This window comes from Lingula anatina, chromosome 9 (assembly GCF_051362555.1).
Source record: "Lingula anatina isolate TDL-2025a chromosome 9, LinAna3.0, whole genome shotgun sequence".
In the NCBI taxonomy this organism is placed as follows: domain Eukaryota; kingdom Metazoa; phylum Brachiopoda; class Lingulata; order Lingulida; family Lingulidae; genus Lingula; species Lingula anatina.
Window position 1 is genome coordinate 13,286,195 of NC_141775.1, and position 22,020 is coordinate 13,308,214.

Here is a 22,020-nt window from a genome sequence, read left to right on the forward strand (position 1 = left end):
GCAGCACAACTCTGACACGCGTTTACTATCTATTCTTCACTCATGCAATGATTGTGTTAGAGCAGAAAATTTCTTTCTTACCAGATGACAACTGAAAACTTTGATAATATATTTTTTAATCACCATTAAGATCATCAAGGCCATCAAGATCATCATCATTACAAATCTCTGATGTGAACATCACTTCCGGCCAGTCATATATTACTTCAGTGGACTTAATTTGCATGTAAGAGAAAAATTAATTTTTTTCCGATTTTGTCTTTTCTCCAATTTTTTTCATTATTTTCAAAAAGTAACATTCCGTTTTGCTCACAAATTGAGACACTTTTGATCTACACGAACTGTTTGTAAATTATGTAATTTGAAATAATTTTCATATCACAGACGTGTATCACGTTTTCACTCAACAGCCATAAAACTCGACGATAGCTGTATGGGTATAAAAGTAGGTCAATTGCCTGTATAAAATTGACATGCGATTATTGATTTTTTAGTTTGGACCGTTTTAGGGGGGAGACACAAGTGGGAGATGTATCAACATACAAGCACAACATTTCGGTTGCATACGATTACTGAAAGGCAGAATATATTGCAAATTTCCACAGAAAAGAGGAAAAACTAGCCCACATCTCCAGCTTCACCATGTAGAACTTTATAAATGCCACGGTACCTATCTATTTCATCTGACTCTCCCTAAAATATTTCAGACCGCGTTAACTGTTCAGGTCCCGGGAAGCGCGAAGCACCCAGCGTGGTGGCAGACGCAGGTGCTCTGCAGACGACACATTGCATTCACGCAAGAGGGGGGAGGGGGTAAAGGTTTTCTAGGGAAATGCTGTATTTTATTACATCTGACAATATACGTGATAAAGGAAGGAAAACTGACTTTTTTAACATTTATATTGACTAAGTATAAATATATATAATATAAGACATTGACATGTCTTCTCAAAATTGACAGAATAAAGAAACGCAAAATGACATAACCTATCTCCCCTTACATGGCATATCCTATCCGTGAACTTTTGATTTACCTTAATAGCTTTCACACTCCTACACACGCTGAGTTTGTATGGTATCAGTAGAAAGGGGGCGTATTGTGGGGGGGGGGGGGGGGGGGAGAAGAAGGATTTTTAGTGTTATGGTTTTACTCATGTTGTACTCATCGGGGGGGGGGGGGGGGAGAGAAGAATTTTGATTATACTGTAGTGTTATGGTTTTACTCATGTTATATTTTGTATAATAAAACATTTTATTTTCAAGGATAGATCTGAACTGAGAGCGTTGACAACGGTTTTATATCCGAGCCCACGGCTGTTAATTATGCTGTTCTGCACATTCCGTACCTTAAAGTCATAATAACTCTTCGTTTCGGCCAAAAAATTAATTTTCCTGGAGTAAACAACAATTTTCCCATACTTACCAATGATTAATGAATCCATTTTTACATTCAAAGTTAGTCCCTGGTTTTTTCTAAAAAGTTTGGTTTTTTGTTAAAATCTCTTAAGAGATTTTAACATAGTATAGCCATCAATGGAGGTCACGTGGTCTAAAGACAAGCTCAGATATCAGAATAATAGCTATAACTGCCGTTTTTGTGGTAAAACAGAATATATTATATTTCTATGAGTTATTCACAATGTTTTATTTGCGAAATATAGATCTCATACAAAGAGTTATTATCCCTTTAATATAATTTTGATCTGATTTGTTTCTTTGATGGATTTACCAACCTACAACTTTGAGCATTGGATTTGCCCCCCCCCCCCCCCCCCCCCCCCTCCCTCCCTCTTCGCACCTGGCTGTAGGGGAGACGGGGCTAGTTGGCCCAGTCAATATATTGCAGTTAATATGCATCTTTATAAAAACTGTTATATTCGATAAAATATTCATCATCATTCTTTGTGGAAGAGGGTAATTGTCTTTTTCAATTTACAAAGTAAAATGTTTTAAGTATTTTTTATTTGTATTACTACTACCCATTTGGTACAAAAATAATGTGAAAACCAGTGCATGTTGTGATATAAGATGATTCTGTTACATATAATTGCAGTGAATTGCAGGGGTATTCTTCTTGATGAAAGTCACCCAAGAATCGTTTTTTTTTTTTTCCAAGTTGGCCAAATGATTCAAACTTGAAATTGGATTAAATAGAATAAAATGAATGTTGACAACATATTGCTCTTCCTTGTGTTTGAACACATAAATGGACATCTTAAATAAATACTTGAACAGAACCATTTGTATTTCAGTATTTTTTTAACGTACCATGAGCACAGTGGTGGAATGACAGGCAAAAACAACAAATGCCATCATATTTTAACAAATATTTATTGTTTATGAAACTATACCATATATGACAACATTGCCAGTTAATATTACACTAGAGCTTATACCAACATTGTCTTTGCACTGTCCAACATATTGCAACTGTTACAGAGACTACTAAATTTTTTATTTCTAATTACAAAAATGTCATTTTCCAATATTGCAAGCTAGCAGGATTGCAGCGTTAACAGAAATATATCTTAATAATGAAAACATATTGGTGACTTTGCTCTGCCTTTGATTAGTGTGCATCTTAATGAAAATCGTACATATACATGACAACAGAAGAAAGCTATGTAAATACGATACAAAACAAAGACTAACAATATGCAGAAAAACCAATCCAGGAAGTCTTCCAACCAATAGCAGTTGCACTGAACACCTCATTATTAATTAAATCAGCCATTAGGTTTTCAGCTTACAAGTTTGAATGATAAAACTCCCGCCAATACATGTTTAATTTTATACATGCATTAATTAGTGCAAATTGTGTATGTATAATAAATACAGAAATATACAGGTTTTCATCAAATACTGATACTACAGTCCCCGTGGAGATCCATTTTACAGGGGCCTGTTGAACAAAGAAAAAAAGTTCAAATCGGTCTTAGCGAAGTCTGCTGAAAATTTCAGCCATCAAAGTAGTTTTTTTTTCCTCAAAGAATTGTAAGAGCTGCTAATTGCATTTTGTAAACTCGGCCCACAGGCAAAATTGTTATTTCCTTGATCTTAGTCAAATGCTCAAAGCCTAATATTGCACAGTCAATCTTTGCTAATTGACTAAATTTGTTTAGAAGACTTTGCTAAGTACAATTTTTGTAAAACAGGTCCCATGTGAGATTACCTAAGAGAGAAATGAAATAGTAAAATTGCTTGCATCTGACATCCTCAACACGATTTGAACCTTAGTCTGAATCAATACTGTAAATGATCAAATTTTGCCCAAAATGTTACCTTATTGGGATTAAGGGTCAAAATTAACCTTCAGTCAGATAAGACCTGGAGTTAATCAAAGTCACATTTAAAATGTTACAATCATCAGTTTTGTGAGACCTGCTCATAGGTCAAATGTGAAAAATACATACATGATTACAAGCTGAAATAATTGCTTAAGTTAAAAAGACCTGTTTTGTAGAGCAAGATGTGAATATCTTCTTAATTTACGTGCTAGATTTATAATATGTTTAAGATCAATATTATACAAACAAATTAACATATCCACAACTAGCCTATCCATCTACCTTTTCTTTTAGATCTGTAACTCAATTTTTATCAATCTGTTAAGACCTGTCACATTTGATCCGATGCTTTGATAGATTTGTTACATTGTGCTTCGATACTGCAGGAAGTAACAAAATGTACAGTAGAAATAAATACCTAATAAGAACAAATGAAGAAGACAAATCCTGCTGCAGTAATGTCTAAGGTTTTACAAACATGTAAAACAGTCATACATTTTTATATTCATAATTTACCATGAAGAAATGGTACAAATATATACACATAACATAAAGTGAAAAAACATAAAAACATCTTTAAAAAAAAAACTGAGACTTGCCACATGCAATTAAAAAAAACTGAGACTGAATTACAGGTTAGGAAAAGCATTACAAATGTTCTATATTCTATCAAAATATAACAAAGTATATGCAGTGCCATTCAGCAAGGACCAGATATTATTTTACCTTGTTATCATGCAAGCCTTCTTTGCAAAAGCACCCCAGCAGCTGACCTAAGCTTTATACACTCATGCTTCAGAAAGCTTTCATCAATCTAAATTAAAAAGATAAATAAATAAAAGTAAAAAAAAAAAAGACTTCAATGAACTAAAAAAAAAAAATCCCATACCCCATTTACCAAATAACAATTACCAGATTTGAGGAAATGTAAAATTAAACTGATGGGTTTCTTAAGAAACAAACAACACATGCCATGCAAATAAAACATAAAAAATTAAATATATAAATAAATAAATAAATAAAGAGATACTTGCGCTAGCATTTCCAGTAAAACTAAACTATTCACATTGAAATTTTGTTACAGGTTAATAGGTACAAAGTTATCATTACTCCTTGGCCTCTGCTATATAGCATCAATGATATGAAAATATCCAGAACTGCCTACCCCTAAACAAAATACAAACCAAGACCAAAGGGCCTGCTGAAGGGGGCAAAACGTGTTAAATATTACATGCATGTTACAAGTGTGCCCCCACCCTCCCCACCAAATCATGACTGCTCCAACAACCCCGGCGACTTTTGACTGAAAATGGGCCAAACTCCAGTCATCAGCAGTGTTTGCCTCTTAGGAAAATTAGTTGCTGGACCGAAAGTCCAGCCATTTTAAAAAGTGGCTGGACTGAATGTCTGCTGGGTGGGAAAACTTCTCAGCCCGTTCTGAAAGCTGTCAGCCACGGGCAGACGGTCCAGCCTTAATTTCTAACACTGGTCATCAGGCACCATAAGTCCAGTCTTGTAGTCTGAGGTCATTATTCAGACTTGTTTCCGGTCTAAATATGTCCTAGTCTGACAGGAAAATCTGACAGGATCCCAAAAATTCAAACGCCAACAATTACTAATTTTTGTTTCCATGTTGCTCACAAAGCTCATTTTGTATATGAAACTCTAATTCGGCAAACTAATCCCATCATGCAATGTTAACTTAACAAACCTTTCACAAAACATGTCTCTGCTTTCAAATTCTGAAAGCCCCTCCCAAATCTTCCTTCTCAGTAAAGTCATCTCATGATAAATCATTGTGAATTTGACTGCATAACGAAATGAAGAGTTTGCAACCCTCGACTTTGTTTATCTGATTACCGAGTACAGAAATTTCTGAAGCAAAAAAAGATCAGATACTTCATCAGCAGTGCCTGAATTTTGTCATATCACGTTGCTGCAGAACAGGGTTAGGAAGAAATCTTTAACTAAAAGTTTGTCTGCGTTTACTGGCAGGTAAAAACTAAGCACTTGACAGGCAAAGCATACAATTCATACCTTTTTCCATGTATTACAAAATATACCATTTAGAAAGCGAGCACCTAGCCACTTCAACAGAACTATACAATTAAATTTTAAGCACTAATATACATATAGATATATATAAATACATGAAAATACAGTCAAAAATGAGGTAAATCTAAAGTTATGATTGCCATAGCACCCAATTATGAAATTGTGTATAGTCCCACTGACAGGTCTCAGCTCATTAATAAAACTAATAGTATTACATTACAATACAATACTTATGTCCATGTGGTCTACACATTAAACTAGAAACTTTTAACAACATCATGTCATTGTTATTCATTGGTCTAAACTGATTATTATTTTCATAATAAAATATATTCTTGCCAATAACTTTTTTCTTAGTGGAGATTTCTGTACATTTATCCTCAGATTGGCAAGGTTAACAATTTCATGGTACCAAGCTATAAGCGCCATCTATACTAGCACAGAGTACTATTTTTTTTTAACTTGGGGGTTGTCTTACTAATGCCCCAAACTACAGCAAGCTATGGGTACAATGGGAAAAATATATCTGGGACTTTTATTTTCATTTTGCAATTAAGTTGACTGATACCAGGACCATTGACTCGACTTCAGTGATATAGAAATATTGAAGATTTGTTTTGGGGGTACATGAGGTTAACTTTAACATTGAAATGTGCCCAGTAGAATATCCAGGCTTAAAATCTTACTACGAGCACTTATGATTTACACAAAAGTATGTGAAAATTAAAAAATATGTTAATTTTTATGTGCTCTCAAACACATTGTTTAAAATAATTGACTTATGTGCTATTGAATCCTAAAAAAAATCATACTTCTTGTAAATGTTTCACACAATCGGTGTAGTCTGTCCACATATGTAGTCCTTTGTGGCGATATCATGTGGATTTTCAAGGTCAGCAGTATTTAATGTGCCAATGTTTCCATTTATTACACAAGATGTACCACTCAGGAAGCAATTGGCTGCCTAGCATCCTTGCCACTAATTCTCATCAATAATTTCCATCAAATGGTTTTAGAAGAACCTTGTTGGGGATAGAAATTCTAGAGAACGTGAGCGAAGCTGGTCTCAGAGCACCTCATTGCTTTAAGGGAGAGCCAATAGACATCAGTGCCATCTGCTTGTGCTGATATTAAGCTTATTATGGTAAGCCTTTACTGACTTTCATTCAATCAGGGATGCGACTGGGCCCGAATAAAATCTTTAGAAATTCGAGAATTCCCCATATAATGAAATCCATGTAGAAACACAGTTCTGTGTCTATTTCAGATCTATTTGCCCGAGTCGTCTACTGTCCATGCCTCTCACTGTTGTCTTGGGTGGAGACCACTCACAGCAATGAATTCTCCAAAGTATCAAAAATAGTGTAGCACATTTCCAGTAAATGTTTTCAGGCAGAATTTAATCTCTTCAGTTTGGACCTCTTCCTCACCATTAAATATTATGTTTTTGGTCACTGAATTCTTGTCACTGTTCTTTACACCTCTTTGTATAAAGTGCAGTTTGTAATTCTCATCAACTGGTACATGTCTGATATAAAGTGCAGCTTACCCACAGAGATCTTCTACTGTCACCTACTTAGTTTCAATTTCTCAAAAGATGAACATTTCCTAGTTCAATTTGACCTGCTTCATATTTCTTCCCTGTCAGGTCCATTGGTCGACATTATAAATTTGTGTGCTGTTGGTTGACGAAATGCAGCGTAAACTCATTGCGATCAGAGCACATCTTGTGACATATGTTACACTCCCAGGGATTGGTTGGACTATGCAGAGAAGCATGGAGATAGTAGATCCCACGCTCGAAGAACAGAATGTTGCAGTGTTCGCACTTGAATATTCGCCCCTGCATTACATAGTGGTCAATGACATCATCAAGATCAGGAAATTCTGGAGGCTGGGCGTTATGCTGAATGGCGACATCCCGGACCTCCTTTTGGACCGTGAAGCGTGGATCTCCCAGCGTTGTTAGGGCGTGGCTGGAGGGAATAGAGAGAGGAGGACTAAGGGGGTTCGTGTGGAACCCCAAGGAATATAAATCTCGGCTGTAGAGAGTTCTTTGGTTTGCGAACTGGTCCCCTGGTGAGAGTCCCGGTGGAGAGAAGGCAGCCGCCAGCCCACCGAAGTTGAGATTCTGAACAGGATTAGAGATGGGAGCTTGAGGGATTCCTACGACATTTGTGCTACGAGATTTGGAAAAGATGGCATCGATCCCAGGTAAGGGAGTTCTCTGGATCACACCATCTCCTGTGGGGGTAGAACGAGGAGGAGGAGGAGGAATAGGTGTTCCCTGTCCTTGCTGTTGCTGATGATTCTGCTGATGTTGATGCTGTTGTTGCTGATGTTGACTTTGCTGTTGCTGATTCTGATGATGCTGTTGGTGGTGATTGTGTTGTTGATGATGCTGATGCTGGGAGTTGACGAGTGGCTGCTGATGTTGCTGATGCTTCTGCACTGCATCCACACCCCCCTCCAGCTCAGCCCTGTGATTGTGATTTGTGCTGCCACCATCCTCAAACTCCTCCATTTCCTTCTTCACAGTCAGTTCCATGGGGAGAGAGTTTTGAGAATTATTCAATGCTGTGTGGTCAATGTCGGGACGCGAGGACGATGAGGAGGCGTTGGCAGTCGCGCTTAACCTCTCTGCAATGTTGTCAATCCTCGTCCCTGCTGAGGAGGCAGCAGGCTGTTGTTGCTGCTGTTGCTGTTGTTGATTCTGATGTTGTTGTTGTTGTTGTTGTTGTTGCTGTGAAATATGGAGATTGTATGGAAATGACTGGCCGCTGGTGACTGGTGGAAATGTTTGCCCACTGGCCACTGCCTGCTGGACCGAGGCCACTGCATTTAATACTGCCTGCTCCGAGGTTGACACATGCTGTAACTGCTCCTCCAGCTCCGGGGACACCCCGCTAGTAGGGGGGCTCTCCCGCGACCCCGCACTCTCCGTGCTGTGACGGTTGGGCCGCGTGGTGTCTAAGAACTGTGGCGGGTGGAGTTCCATGATGTGCTGATTAAGCTGGCTGGGGGTGGGTGCAGTAAACGAGCAAATGCTGCAGTGGAGCATCACTTGGGGGTGGGCGAATAAATGCTTCTTCAGCTGCGGCTCAGAGTCAAAATGTTTGGCGCAAATTGTGCAACTGAATGGCTTCTTGTGCACGCTCCGGTGCATGACCCAGTTTGAGCGCGCCGCAAAGCGCTTATTGCACACTAAGCACACATAAGGTTTATTTCCATAATGCAGATTCTGATGTTCCATTAATGTGTGTTTGTATCCAAAGCGTTTTTTACAAATGTTACATTCAAAGGGTTTCTCACCAACGTGGATGAGTCTTACGTGACGCACTAGTCCATTGTTGAACTTGAATGTCTTGTTGCAGATCTTACAGCGAAAGATCTTTTTTCCATCCTTGTCCTCCTCCATGGCGCTGACACTGTCTGCTACAGTGGGCGACTGTCAAAAAGAGAAGAACAGACACAATGAGGACTAGGATCACCTAACACAATTAATATCAGGGAAATTCAAACATGGCTTAATTCACCCAATCCACAATATTTTTCAATTATTATTATTATTATTATTAAACATGGAAATTTAAACATGGCTTAATTCACCCAATCCACAGTATTTTTCAATATTCTACCCCCAATTATTATTATTATTATTTGCTATATCATAATTTTTATTCCTCACAATTTTAATCAAGAAAGTTGGGAGGACCAGTTGCTTATTTCCTTTTCTTCATGTTTCCACAAAGAAAAGATCAATGTTTTTAAGGATCAAATGCTTTTAAGGTCAGGGGTATAATGTGGAGTGGTCCCTTACAGAAATAACACAACATGCTGATTTTTTGAAAAGAAAGAAATGAAATATGATCAATTCCGAGATTTGATCGTCTAGCAGTGACAATGTCATACAAAATAGTTTATATTTCAAACCCTAAACATCTGAATACAAGAAAACATCACCTCCCCGGAAATGATAGCCCAGCTTAATAATTAATCCTCAAATGATTTTGATACCAATTTGCAGACACTCAAATTTATAAGTTGCAGAATACTCATTGATTCAATATCAGCATTGGGCAATCTTATATAGTAAACATTTCTCAGATAATGTTAACTTTCAAATACTACATTTGAAATTTTCTCCCAAGAGCACTTTAAGCTTTCAGCAATGGATTCAGCATCCAAATTGTCAACCTTTTTAGATTAACTATATACAAAATATTTTTCCCTGAATTACATTAATTGTTTATTCACCTCTGCTTTGATAAAATATTCAAGCAGTAACCACACATTCTGCGGGCAGAGGATATAGGGAAAATATCTCAAGAGTGTGTGTGTGTGTGTGTGTGCACGTGTATGTGTATGTGTGTGTGCGCACGTGTGTGTGTGTATGTGTGCATGTGTGTATGTGCGTGTGTATGTGTATGTGTGCATATGTGGGGTGTGTGTGTGTGTGCGTGCGTGCATGCATGCATGCGTGTGTGTATGTGCCCGTCTTTTCATACCTGGAGAATTTCTGACTTAACCATTCCATCCTTGTCATCTTTAACTCCCGGACTGACACTATCGGCCATGACAACGGGATCCTGCAAAGACAAAGTAAAAACAAATATAACAACTATAACACTATCTGCCATGACAACGGGATCCGGCAACGACAAAGTATAACAAATATAACATCTATAACACTATCTGCCATGACAACGGGATCCTGCAAAGACAAAATATACCAAATATAACACTATCTGCCATGACAAAAGGACACTGCACATATAAAGTGTAAACATTTATACATAAAACCATCTGTAAGAAAGACCAGGACAGGTAGTGTTCAGAATTGACATTGATAAGTTTGTCTGCCCGTCACAGCTTAACCTCAGGTCTGAAATTTTTCATTAAAAACTGTGCCCCAATGCAGGGGAACACTGTCCATTTGTGGACATCATCAGTAAGCACTAAACGCTGGGGTAGCGCTAACACTTGCCAATTAAACCAAATGCTAAAGCGGACTTATGTTGGCTATACAAAAAGGGCTTGATTTGACTTGTTTTAGTCAATTATAACCATTTGGAAAACAAATTGACAAAAACAGTGGTAAGTTGGCTAAGCGCAAAAATTTCTAGTGCTACCCCAGCAGCAGCTAGCCACTGCTGGTTCATTAATGAGCTAAGGAAAGGCCTCCACACACCCACTTCCCCAAGACTCCAATTTCCTCTCTTCTACAGTAATAACCTACCTTTCCATGGTAGACCCCTAGGTAGAAAATTTAGTTCTGAGCTAAACTAGGTTTGTTTATTTCTCGACACTATTAGGGAATCAAATGCAGACGTTGGCATGTGCAGGTGTGTTCTATGACTAACTTTTCAAGGCTGTCATTTCTACATGTGTTTAAATAGCAAAGTTCTTTGCTTTTATACGATATATTTCAAAATCTGCTGAATGATACACTAAACGTATCCCCGTTTCTGTAAAACATTTACAGCTGACAAATCCAATAAGGCAACCAAAATGCATAGATCTCAATTTCAGGTAAAATCTCCCAGTCTCTAACCACTGTTCACGAAGGTAGAGAACATAATACCAGCATTGCCATGCGTGGATCAATCTGCTGCCATAATTCACACCCAGCATGCAGTGCTAATCGTGCCGTTCACATTCAAATGAGGGTCTCTTTACTTCAAAGCTGGCAGGTGGAGAAAATCTTAATGATGGCTTGAAATAATACAGTTTGGCAATGGAATCAAAAAGTAAAGATTTATTTTGTTTATCTGCTCTCTCTCTCTCTCTCTCTCTCTCTCTCTCTCTCTGTATTACTCTCAAGCTTCGTAAGCTAATCTCATAGACCACTGTTATCCTGCCTGACCTCACATTAGATAGGGCAGATATCTATATACATGGCTCAATTCCATGAAACCTGAGCTACTGACCATGTTAGACATAGCACTAGCAGTGGAGTAAACAGCGGACCCCCCACCCCTCAATTAAAACAGTAACATCACATCAAGATAAAGCTGAAACTGCATAAATAATTAGGGACATCATCTGGCTCATAAGGGTCAAAAATTGTACTTAAAGCAATTTCGTGGCTTGGTTAGATCATTATCGGTACCCATCCTCCTACTCTCTCTTTCTGTGTGTGTGTGTGTGTGTGTGTTTGTGTGCACATGTACAAGTCCGCGTTGATCTGTCCCTCCCACCCTGTCCACTAGTCCATCAATCTGCAGGTACACTGACAAACCTCACTCACACAGACAGAACACACCTGTCCCATACTGCCTGCGCAAGATCCTGGTCCAAGACAGATTTATGACTGATTGTATCTTATAAAGGCAGCAGCCATGTTCACACTTGGCTAGGACCTGTTCAGATGGAACTGTACAAGTCAAATGTTAACACGCCTGAACCCATCCAGAACTTGAAGATATATAGCATTTAATATCTTGGAACCAAGGTGACAGTGCCACACATGAAGGATGACTATAATTGTGAAAATACCTACAAATGGACTGTTAGCATGCTAGTCACCGATTAAGTGCATTCACTCAATTCATTTGTACTTCATTGCTCTATAGCAATGGGCACTGTGCGCATGTAATAAAGACCATATATATATCTGAAGGGATCAATCTTGTCTCTCTCTCTCTCTCTCTCTCTCTCTCTTTCTCTTTCTCTCTCATGTTTAAATCGCAGAATAAAATTATAGCGTCATATCAACAGATTTTTATGAAGAATGTTTTAATTTTGACAAATAAATCTTTCTATTTTCTTTTTACAGTAATGGAGTTCATTTTCATGATTACAGCATTTGGAATAAGAAGTGGTTAGTAAGGGATAGTAATGATAAAAAAGCAGAAAAAAATGTTTTCTTCTTAAAAATTTCAATTAAAAATGAAACTAAAGCCACATTATGGAATCCTCAGTATATATGACCACTAGTACACTATAACTACATAGAATTCCAAACCAAAATATGCCTCACATTTTTCTCCACATGGATTATCATTACTAGTACACTGAATGAACAATTACAATAGAATATCTCCCTTGAATTTAATGAGCTGAGCTTTTCATCACAAAAGTTTTCCGATATTGAGCAAAACCTATGTACATAATTAAAAATGGAACAAATGCCTTCCTTTTAAAATAAGTATTAATTTAAATTATAGTATGGAAACTTCTTGCCTTTAAATGGATCATAATTTCGCAGTGTGACAATTAATTGCTTCCTTGCCAGCTACTAGTAAATAATAAATCAACAGAGATTAGACTCCAATGAATTTTCACCGCCTGCTCATAAAATATGAATGCTGATTCTCTGCATACTCCGTGATATAATACAGGTGATTCAAGAAAATTGTCAGTTTTAGAATCACACTGGTGCGAATACCGAATGCAATGAAAATGTAGACAGCAAATTTGTCACAGGTGACATGAAAGGTCACAAATGATTAGGAGTTACAGAAATGCAACAAATATCAATGACTGTGTCAAGGTAATGCTAGATTAACAGAACAGTGAGACATTTGTAATTTGTCACTAGCAACTATGTCTGCGGCAGTGGCAGGGCAGGGGGATTGGTAACCTTGCGTGCAGCAATTTCTGCTTTTCCCCCCGAGAACTGGAGTACAAATGCTTCATGGGAGTGTGGGCTGAGGGGAGAGGGAAAAGGGAGGGGTGTAGCAGGGGCTGGGGGGGGGGGATGTGGAGGAGCAAAATCAGCGTCTACAATGAAGCTATCATATGATTTTTACACAAAGATTTCTGCTGAATAAAACCTATTCAACCATCAAATAAAATCAATGAACAAATACAATTTTAAAAACCCCGATAAACAATAACCACATTATGATTTATATTATTATCATCATTTTGGCTCGTGTTCAAGTCTCAACTTTCCATCACATGTTTATAGTGTTCTACCTTGACCTGTGACAAAATTTACCTCATTGTGTGACTGTTCCATGACTCAAGACTATGCACAGCACATGACAGGGGTCCCAGCCAGCTGTCCGCATCTGTCACCCTGGAAAAGAACAGACACAGTTACAACATCTACATGCAGTACTAATGGGACTGATCTCAAGGACAGACTTCCAGACAGACTACTAGACTGTATTGGTAAATTGTGCAATTTAGCTAGTATTTTTTCAGCAGGAAAGTCAATAATATAGTCATCCAAGCACATAAGTGTGGTATCTTTCTATAGTAATTTAGACTTTTTGGACTGGTGAGAAATAAGAACACTCACTGTCTGTTCTATATACTTTTTATTGTATATACTAGTACATATATTGATTTTCTCAAAGAAAGTAAAATGACAAGATTGTGAAAAACATTACAGAGATTTGTCTTTTTGTCTATATTTCAACACCATGTAATGTGTGTGTGTGCCCGCGCATGCACGCATTGGGGGGGGGGGGGCAGAATACTTGTTACTTGGCTCTTCCTTTTGCACTTTTTCCAAAAGTATAAGTACAGTAAAGCCCCCTTTACACTGGACAGCATCCTGTATGGCCCCTTTGAGAGTTAAAAAAAAAAAAAGAAAAACTGCCCAACCATTCATTCTGTAACCAAAGCAATGCTTGTGACTCTTTTCTGTGACCACAAAGACGCTACTTTCATGGTTGAACAAAAGAAGCAAAAAGGACACCGTCCAGTGTAAAGGGAGTTTAAGAAATGCATTAAATACATTGTGTCTTCCATCGAAAAAAAAGGCACTCTTGTCTTTGAGTACATGCTATAAACACACATGTAAACAAATTCACTCTAGTATACACACACACACACAAAAACTAGCAGTCCTGCACGCCTTTCTCCCCTCCAATTCCTGACACTTCACTGAAGATATATATAAATATGTCCACAACTTTGTACTGAGGTGACCTCAACTACTCGATATATACTTTGCCTATCCTTGCTTCTATTTGTTATACAGCTGATCAATAGGTGAACACTACAACACAGTATTAACCTTCCGCACACATAGTGATACACCATTCTACCGTGGCCATTTCACAGTATTCTTCCTCCAATGACAGCTTTTTTCCATCATAAAACATTTCTGCTTGGAATATTTATTTCTACTAAAAGGGTTTAAGGTTGGTTGATAAAATGATGTGCATTTGCCCTCTCCCTCCCTCTCTCTTTAAACAAGGCAGCAAAGCTGTCAAATGTACAGACAAAAAACAGGAAATAACTATGCACAAAATAGGCTACTGTCAATTCTGATGCAAAAATACATTATGTTAAACTGCAAATTCAACATCAAATTTTAATTATCCTCAACAGGTAATACCAATGTAATTAAAATATGTGACAAGTTTACACTTTGAAAATGTATAACTTCCAGAAAAAGAAGTCACTTAGACTGCTTTTCCAACTCAGACTGCATTTTAGTCCTGTATTTCTTTTTTGAAAGTTTGGCAATCATAAGTAACATGGTTTTCCCATAATGGTCATCATGGCAGCAGCACCCAAAATTGTGTTTTCTTCTATTCGGATGCAATATTACATAATGGTTAACAGCATAATGAACGTCAATTTTTAATAATAAAATATACGTATCATGGATTTTCAGAAAATGTGACTAGCATGGGTCTTCAAGCCCGTGGAACTTCAAAGTCACACCTTAAAAATGCCAATATGTGAAAAATTAAATTTTCACAAAATAACTGTTTAACTGGCAGTAAGAATTACCAAACAGACTATTTCCTACTGAAGCTGTATTTTAGTCCCATGTTTCTTTCCTGTAAGTTTGAGAACAGTAAATGACATGGTTTTTCTTAAATGGTCATCATGGGAGCAGTGCCCAAAATAGTTTTTTTTTTTTTTTCAAATTTTGATGCAATATTACATAATGTTTAACAGCATAATGACCATCAACTTTAATAATAAAATATTGGTATTATGGATATTCAGAAAATGTGACTAGCAAAGGTCTTCAGGCCCATGGAACTTCAAAGTCACAACTTGAAAATGCCAAAATGTAAACAAGACAGCACTGTTCTGAAATGTTTTTTTTTCCATTTTTAACAATTTTTAACATAAAACAAAATTAACAGTTTTCTGCCGTTTTTATATGATCAACTAAGAAAATTGATGAGATGGGAAAAATATCAACAGAGCAGTGTTAAATGTCCAATCTCTTCCATTCTGAGATTCTGAACATAGAGAATGATTGAATTTGACAAACTGCAATGATATGAGTTTATTTCCATTTTTGAAACTTTATTACACAATACACGATAACAAGTTTACCATCATTTTTACATAATCAACTAATAATGTTGTAAAATTGCAGGAAATGCCAAACAAACACTTTTACGTATCTTATTAGTTCAATAATGAAACTGTTTACATGCCTAAGAATTGAATCTGAGGAAATGTGAAAAAACTGCATTTCTTTAAAATAATGGCCCGATTATGCTGATTTTTGAACTCAACCTGCGTTTTAGCAGGAATGACCACTCCTGTGAGTTTAATGACAAATGGCCTATCTGTTTTTCTTATATTGTGTTTACAGTGTTGCATATATGCTGAAAAGTGAAAAAAAAAAAGCATAACTTCTACATTAATGGCCCGATCATGCTGATTTTCGAACTTGACATGCATTTTATGAATATTCATCAGCTCTGTAAATATACAGCCAAAAAGTAAAACTGCCTTCCACTTATTTTGTTTACAATGAAAGTGCATGGCGCCGGCGACAGCGACAGTGACAGCAACGACGGCGACGACAGACGCAGGTGATGGCAATATGTACAGACACATCTGTACATATCAACTGTACTGTTTGAGAACAGTAAGTGACATGGTTTTTCTTAAATGGTCATCATGGGAGCAGTGCCCATAATAGGTTTTTTTCAAATTTTGATGCAATATTACATAATGTTTAACAGCATAATGATCATCAATTTTTAATGATAAAATATTAGTATCATGGACAAATAGTAAACGTGACTAACAAAGGTTTTTAGGCCGATGGAACTTCAAAGTCACGACTTAAAGATGCCAAAATGTAAACAAGACTGCACTGTTCTGAAATGGGTTTATTTCCATTTTTAACACTTTTTTAACATAAAACAAAATTAATAGGTTACTGCCATTTTTATAAGATCAACTAAAATAATTGATGAGATGTGAAAAATATCAATAGAACAGTGTTAAATGTCCAATTTCTTCCATTCTGAGATTCTGAACATAGTGAATGATTGAATCTGACAAACTGCAATGATATGAGTTTATTTCCATTTTTGACACTTTATTACACAATACACGATAACAAGTTTACCATCATTTTTACATAATCAACTAACAATGTTGTAAAGATGCAGGAAATGTCAAACAAACACTTTTACGTATCTTATTACTTAAATAATAAGGCTATTAACATGCCTAAGAATTAAATCTGAGGAAATCTGAAGAAATGTGAAAAAACAGCATAACTTCTAAAATAATGCACTGATTATGCTGATTTTCGAACTCAACCTGCGTTTTAGTAAGACTGACCATTCCTGTGAGTTTCATGACAATAGACCTAACGGTTTTCCTTAAAATGTGTTTACAAGGTTGCATATATGCTGAAAAGTGAAAAAACAGCATAACTTCTACAGTAATGGCCCGATCATGCTGATTTTCGAACTTGACCTGCGTTTTATGAATATTCATCAGCTCTGTAAATATAAAGCCAAAAAGTAAAACTGCCTTCCACTTATCGTGTTTACAAGGAAAGTGCACGGCGACGGCGACGGCATCGGCATCGGCATCGCCATCGGCATCGGCATCGGCGACGACAGACGCAGGTGATGGCAATATGTACAGACACATCTGTGTCTGTACATAAAAATGAAAAGAGATGAAAACAATTTAAGGGGGATACCATAAAATGGACCAAATACTTTATGTATTTTACTGGGGTAGCGCTAACACTCGCCAATTTAGCCAAATGCTAAAACTGACTTAAATTGGCTGAAGAAAATGGGCTTGATTTGACATGTTTTAGCCAAATTATAACCATTTTGATAACAAATTGACAAAAATGTGGTGCTTTGGCTAAGTGATAAAAATTGCTAGCGCTTCCCCAGTTATGCATTACGAAGGGAGATTAAAACAAGGCTGGTGGCTGACAAGTAAAACACTAGACATTGTTGTCCAACACTGTCACAATGAATGTTTATCTGCCACCAGAGCCGAAAATAAGTTATGATAATATATAATTCATAAATTAGTCTGCACAAAGACGCCCTGATTAATGTTCATGCAACTCCCCCAAGAGAATATGTGAACCAGTGGCTGTAACTTCAATCAACAAAGGGAATGACATGAGAACTGATGAAAACTGATATTTTGTTTCTGATTGACTTAAACTCAGGGTTAAAATGTGTTGGTAATGGGGGGAGGGGGGGGGCATCCAAAAATATTCTCTCTGTCTGAATCTCTCTCTCTCTCTCTCTCTCTCTCTCTCAAGCATACATTCATGGCTGCAATTTGACACCAGAAACTTTCAGCCATCTCAATAATAATCGTGCGAAAAGAAAGAACCCATCCAATTTCCTTTAGTACACTACAAATCATACATCACTCAAAGGCATTGTGAACAATCTGCATCAGACTAAGGCATTCAAACCCAGGGTTTTCGTTAGTTTTTTTCTTTTCATTTTTAATTTATTAATTTTTGGGGGGGTTGGGGTCTATGAAAAAACTTTATAAATATGAACAGATACTGACTAAAGAAATGACCCATCGTTTGTCAGTTGACATTTAGATAAATCCACCTTAAGAAGAAAATCTGCCTTGCTGAGATCTCTGCCGCCAAATCACATGTTCTACCTAAACAGAAGCTAGGAAATCAATTACAATCAATTAGAAGTGGGTCGCATTATCTCCGACCTCATGTGGAAATCAATGTTAATGTGTTATTCTCGTCATGTTTTTCTGTATGTCCTAATGCACTTGTTGTTATTTGGTCCCCACGTGAATTCTCTATCCGCAAAGGAGGGGGGGGGGGTTCGGAATAAGAAGAACATCAGTCGGTGGGCTCATTCCAATCAGTTTTGTTACAGCCAAATCAAAAATTCCTCACTAGCAAGAAATGGCTGAAGGATCATCATAATATCCTGAATTAGCCACAGCAAGTGCTGGCGTTGTGAGGCTTTCTCCTTGGACTGTACTGTGTGGCCTAATGCATTGCCAGCTTCATTTCCTATCATCTTGGATGTATGTGTGTGAATCAGTATAAATCACTAAAAAGGCAGCGCATTCATCTCCAGACAGAACGACATAAATTTCATTCTGAGGCAGTTTGATGCAGACAGTTGTCACAAACTGCATTTTATTTCAATACAACAGCAATATGCTCAGACAAATTTGTAATTTAGTGAAATATTCCACCGTCTTATTAGCCAAAATAAGGAATTATTTTGTCATTTTTCACAAGTTGGTCACTGCCTGGAATGACTCAATGGGCCAAAATTATCAAACTTTCAGATATGTAATTTTATAATCACAGATTAACATTTCTATGTAGCATTTGTGGTGCTTTCACTGCAAAGAGTATAACTATAGATTTGCCTTTTTTTTTTTTAAATTTATAACCATATTATATACTGCCCTTCTCCCAGACAGACACCTAAAGGTCTTAAAAAAAAAAAAAAATTCACAGCCTTTGAGTCCAATTAATTTGATTTTCATGAACAACGGAAGTTCATCAGTTTTGGCAAATAAAACATATTCACTGTTCTAGTTCCTAGAACCCATTATCTCACAAACTTAAAACTAACTGTCTGAAATCTTTTAACATCCTGGTGTGTGCGCAATGATGAGGGCGGTTTATCTAGGTCAGCATTGAAGTCTTGGTAGGCGATTATATAACCCACCTTTCTGCCAGCCCACACACTAACAGCACTGACGCTTTTTATGCTAAACATATGCTGCCATTAGACTTTCTCTTTCTTACCTTCCTCTTTAAAAATTTCAAAATAAAATGTGGAGTACTTTACCACTGTATCAGTACTTTAGTACGGTTATTAAATACTTTTAAAGCAATAAATGAGAAATTGCTAAGACTTAAAATTGTTACGTTTTAAGAGCACAGCAAAAAAGAAAAAAAAATTGCACAGACTAAAGTGACAGCAATTTTATGGTTCTGCACTTGATATAAACCTGGGTTGAAAACAGTTACATCACGCAACTGTGACAGAGACAGGAACAAATTGCACAAAAAAAATAAATGCAGAGGTTAAAATGCATTTTCATACAGACAAAAACCTTAACAATCACGTTCACTTCGCTTGGACCAATTCCAAATTCCAAAATATATATATATTTTTTTTTTGTGATAATGTCCTTGGAGGCTTATTCATCATATTCCACAAAGAACACTATTAAATGTACTTAAAAGCAATGGTCAATGTTTTTAGGGATTAATGTCAGTTTTTCTTTAATGACAACATGTTTGTACAGAGTGACTATGGATTTTGCATCACCCAAAGAACAAAAACAAATCTCTTCCTTTATTAAATGAAAAACAATTGAAAATATAATACATATCTAAAATTTGTCCAAAATCTAATATTTTTAAAACTTTAAAGCTTAGTTAATAATTTACCAATCTATACACAGTACATTTCATGCCATTTCAATTTTTTTACTAAACACACGAAAAGACAAATGAAAATGCTATGAGGAAATAGCAAAACCATTTGTAGGTATTACATTATAAAAAGATAAGGGGAACTCTCGAAATTACACTAATATTCTTTTACAAAACTGACCTAAACCCCATTTCTTCGGTCCTTTTTTCATGCTAGTGTGCACATATACCAAGCGCAGTTTTTCCTATCTCTTCATCAGACCTACTTGTCAAGATTTACAAAGATTGAAAACTACTCAGAGGTCTAGCCACATAAAATACAACTTGTAACAGAGGTATGACACACAATTTTTTTAACCACTCAGAAAGAAATGATAAACAACTTATCTATTCCACATATGATATATACTGGTAGAGCATTTATACTGGTCTAGACACTGAGAATGCATAAAATGATAATTGCATAATACAACTACAAAGGCACTCAGAGAGGGCTTACCTTGGCCAAGACAAATAATTTTAACAGATAATTAACCATTAACTTATTAATTAATCCATCTCCACCAAAATCTTAGCCTGTTTCTGACTTGTCTTGAAAATCTCATCAAAATCCATCCACAAGTTTCAGCATAATGTTGCTAACAAACTAGCTACTTGTATAGTAGTAACTAACTAACTAACTAACAGAACCAAAAACATACTAGTTACCTCCCCGGTGGAAGTAAAAATAAAGAAAACAGAAACAAATACAATTATCTGCTCTCTCAAAATATATACAAAATCCAAAGGCTCATCTTTTTTAACTTCAAAAGAAATAAATCGTCCACAGAGACAAAAATGTCCACATCTGATACAAGTGTCATTTGACTTCAATGGCACACTCAGACTGCCTTTGATCCATATACCATATACCAGAACCATCATCTCTGCACACAAAATATCAAAAGATATTAAATATTTAGTGAACTTTTTTGTGGTGGGTTCAAGGTAAATGTGCTCTGCATCCAGTTGAAGCACACGCAAAATTTGTCCATCATTTATACCCGAGTTTGACATTTAATTTTTTTTATTTTTTATTTCTCTCGTCGATATACCTGTTTCACTTTAACATTTACATTAAATCCTTTACTCAACAGAAGAACTTACAACAGTTAAATGCTAAAGGTATGAAATACCAAATCAGTAAATGATATTCCAGCCAACAATTACAGTTTATATGCCTCTGCATTAATCTAATGTACTAACACAAGTGCCCAAATATAAATATGACACGTTTTAAGATAAATCATCACCCTGCAAAAGCCAATCACTGTGTTGAAATTCACTTACCTTTCTCATATGATTTATTCAAACAAAGCCAACTATGTATGTATACTCTCAATCTAAACATTTCTTGGAGAAAATCATACCATGACAGTCTAAAAGTGCTTTCCATATGCAGTGAAGTACTACTGGTAATTTATTTATAAGGAAACCACATGCCTGTATTCCTTAGAACTACCCTTGAGGTTACTTTTATTATACCATAATCTGTTAATGAGAAAGTAACTTGTGTCGAGAGAAAACACCGTAGTCAGTCAATCAATTCAGTTTGTTATTATTGTAATTGAAAATAGGATCAAAGTGTCAAGGGTCCCTGCTTATTATGGTCGTAGAAATCAAGACACGGGCACGTTTTCCCAAGTAAAAAATGCTCTGTTCAAACAGCAATTGACTGTCACGATAAGCAGCGATTAAAGGGCGCGCAAATTGACTACAATGACTGCAGATGCCTCTTAAAACACCTGCCTTCGCAGGAAAAGATGCGAGATGCCAATATTTTCTCAAACATGCTACCTATTTGCAAATGATTTTTTACACATTCTCATTGGCAAAGTTCAAGCAAAATGCGTGCATTTTAACCCATGGGCACTCCGGTACACCAAGCCATGCGACTAATTATTGATCATGAGATACACTTACCAAATTTCGCATAAAATACCGGCTCTTCTGACCCAAATCTTGTTTCCGAACAAAAGATTACCACTGCGCATTTCCATGCGCATAATTTTGCGATTTCCGGTGATTATGAAAGGGCTGAAAGGA

At 36.6% G+C, this 22,020-nt stretch overlaps 1 protein-coding gene across 2 annotated transcripts; it reads right to left on the reverse strand.

Moving 5' to 3' along the window:
- Positions 1-2,315: 2,315 nt before the first annotated feature.
- On the reverse strand, positions 2,316-22,004 carry LOC106151254 (uncharacterized). 2 transcript variants are annotated; one of them, XM_013524403.3, is made up of 4 exons: positions 21,898-22,004; positions 13,288-13,368; positions 9,851-9,931; positions 2,316-8,790 (listed from the first exon to the last, which is right to left on the reverse strand). In XM_013524403.3, exons 2-4 carry the CDS (start codon positions 13,306-13,308, stop codon positions 7,006-7,008), a joined length of 1,887 nt encoding a protein of 628 aa, XP_013379857.2. In that variant the 5' UTR covers positions 13,309-13,368; positions 21,898-22,004; the 3' UTR covers positions 2,316-7,005. The 2 variants fall into 2 exon arrangements, with proteins under 2 accessions (XP_013379857.2, XP_013379858.2); XM_013524404.3 differs by lacking the exon at positions 13,288-13,368 and having other exon boundaries at positions 21,898-21,969.
- Positions 22,005-22,020: the final 16 nt, after the last annotated feature.

What these genes read in the sequence shown, in the direction of transcription:
- LOC106151254 (XM_013524403.3), bottom strand. Translation starts at nt 13,308, where the DNA reads ATGGAACAGTCACACAATGAG. An exon ending in TGGAACAGTCACACAATGAG is followed by an intron (nt 9,932 to 13,287) that starts GTAAATTTTGTC and finishes TTGTCTTTGCAG; the next exon opens with GATCCCGTTGTCATGGCCGA. An exon ending in TTAAGTCAGAAATTCTCCAG is followed by an intron (nt 8,791 to 9,850) that starts GTATGAAAAGAC and finishes TCTTTTTGACAG; the next exon opens with TCGCCCACTGTAGCAGACAG.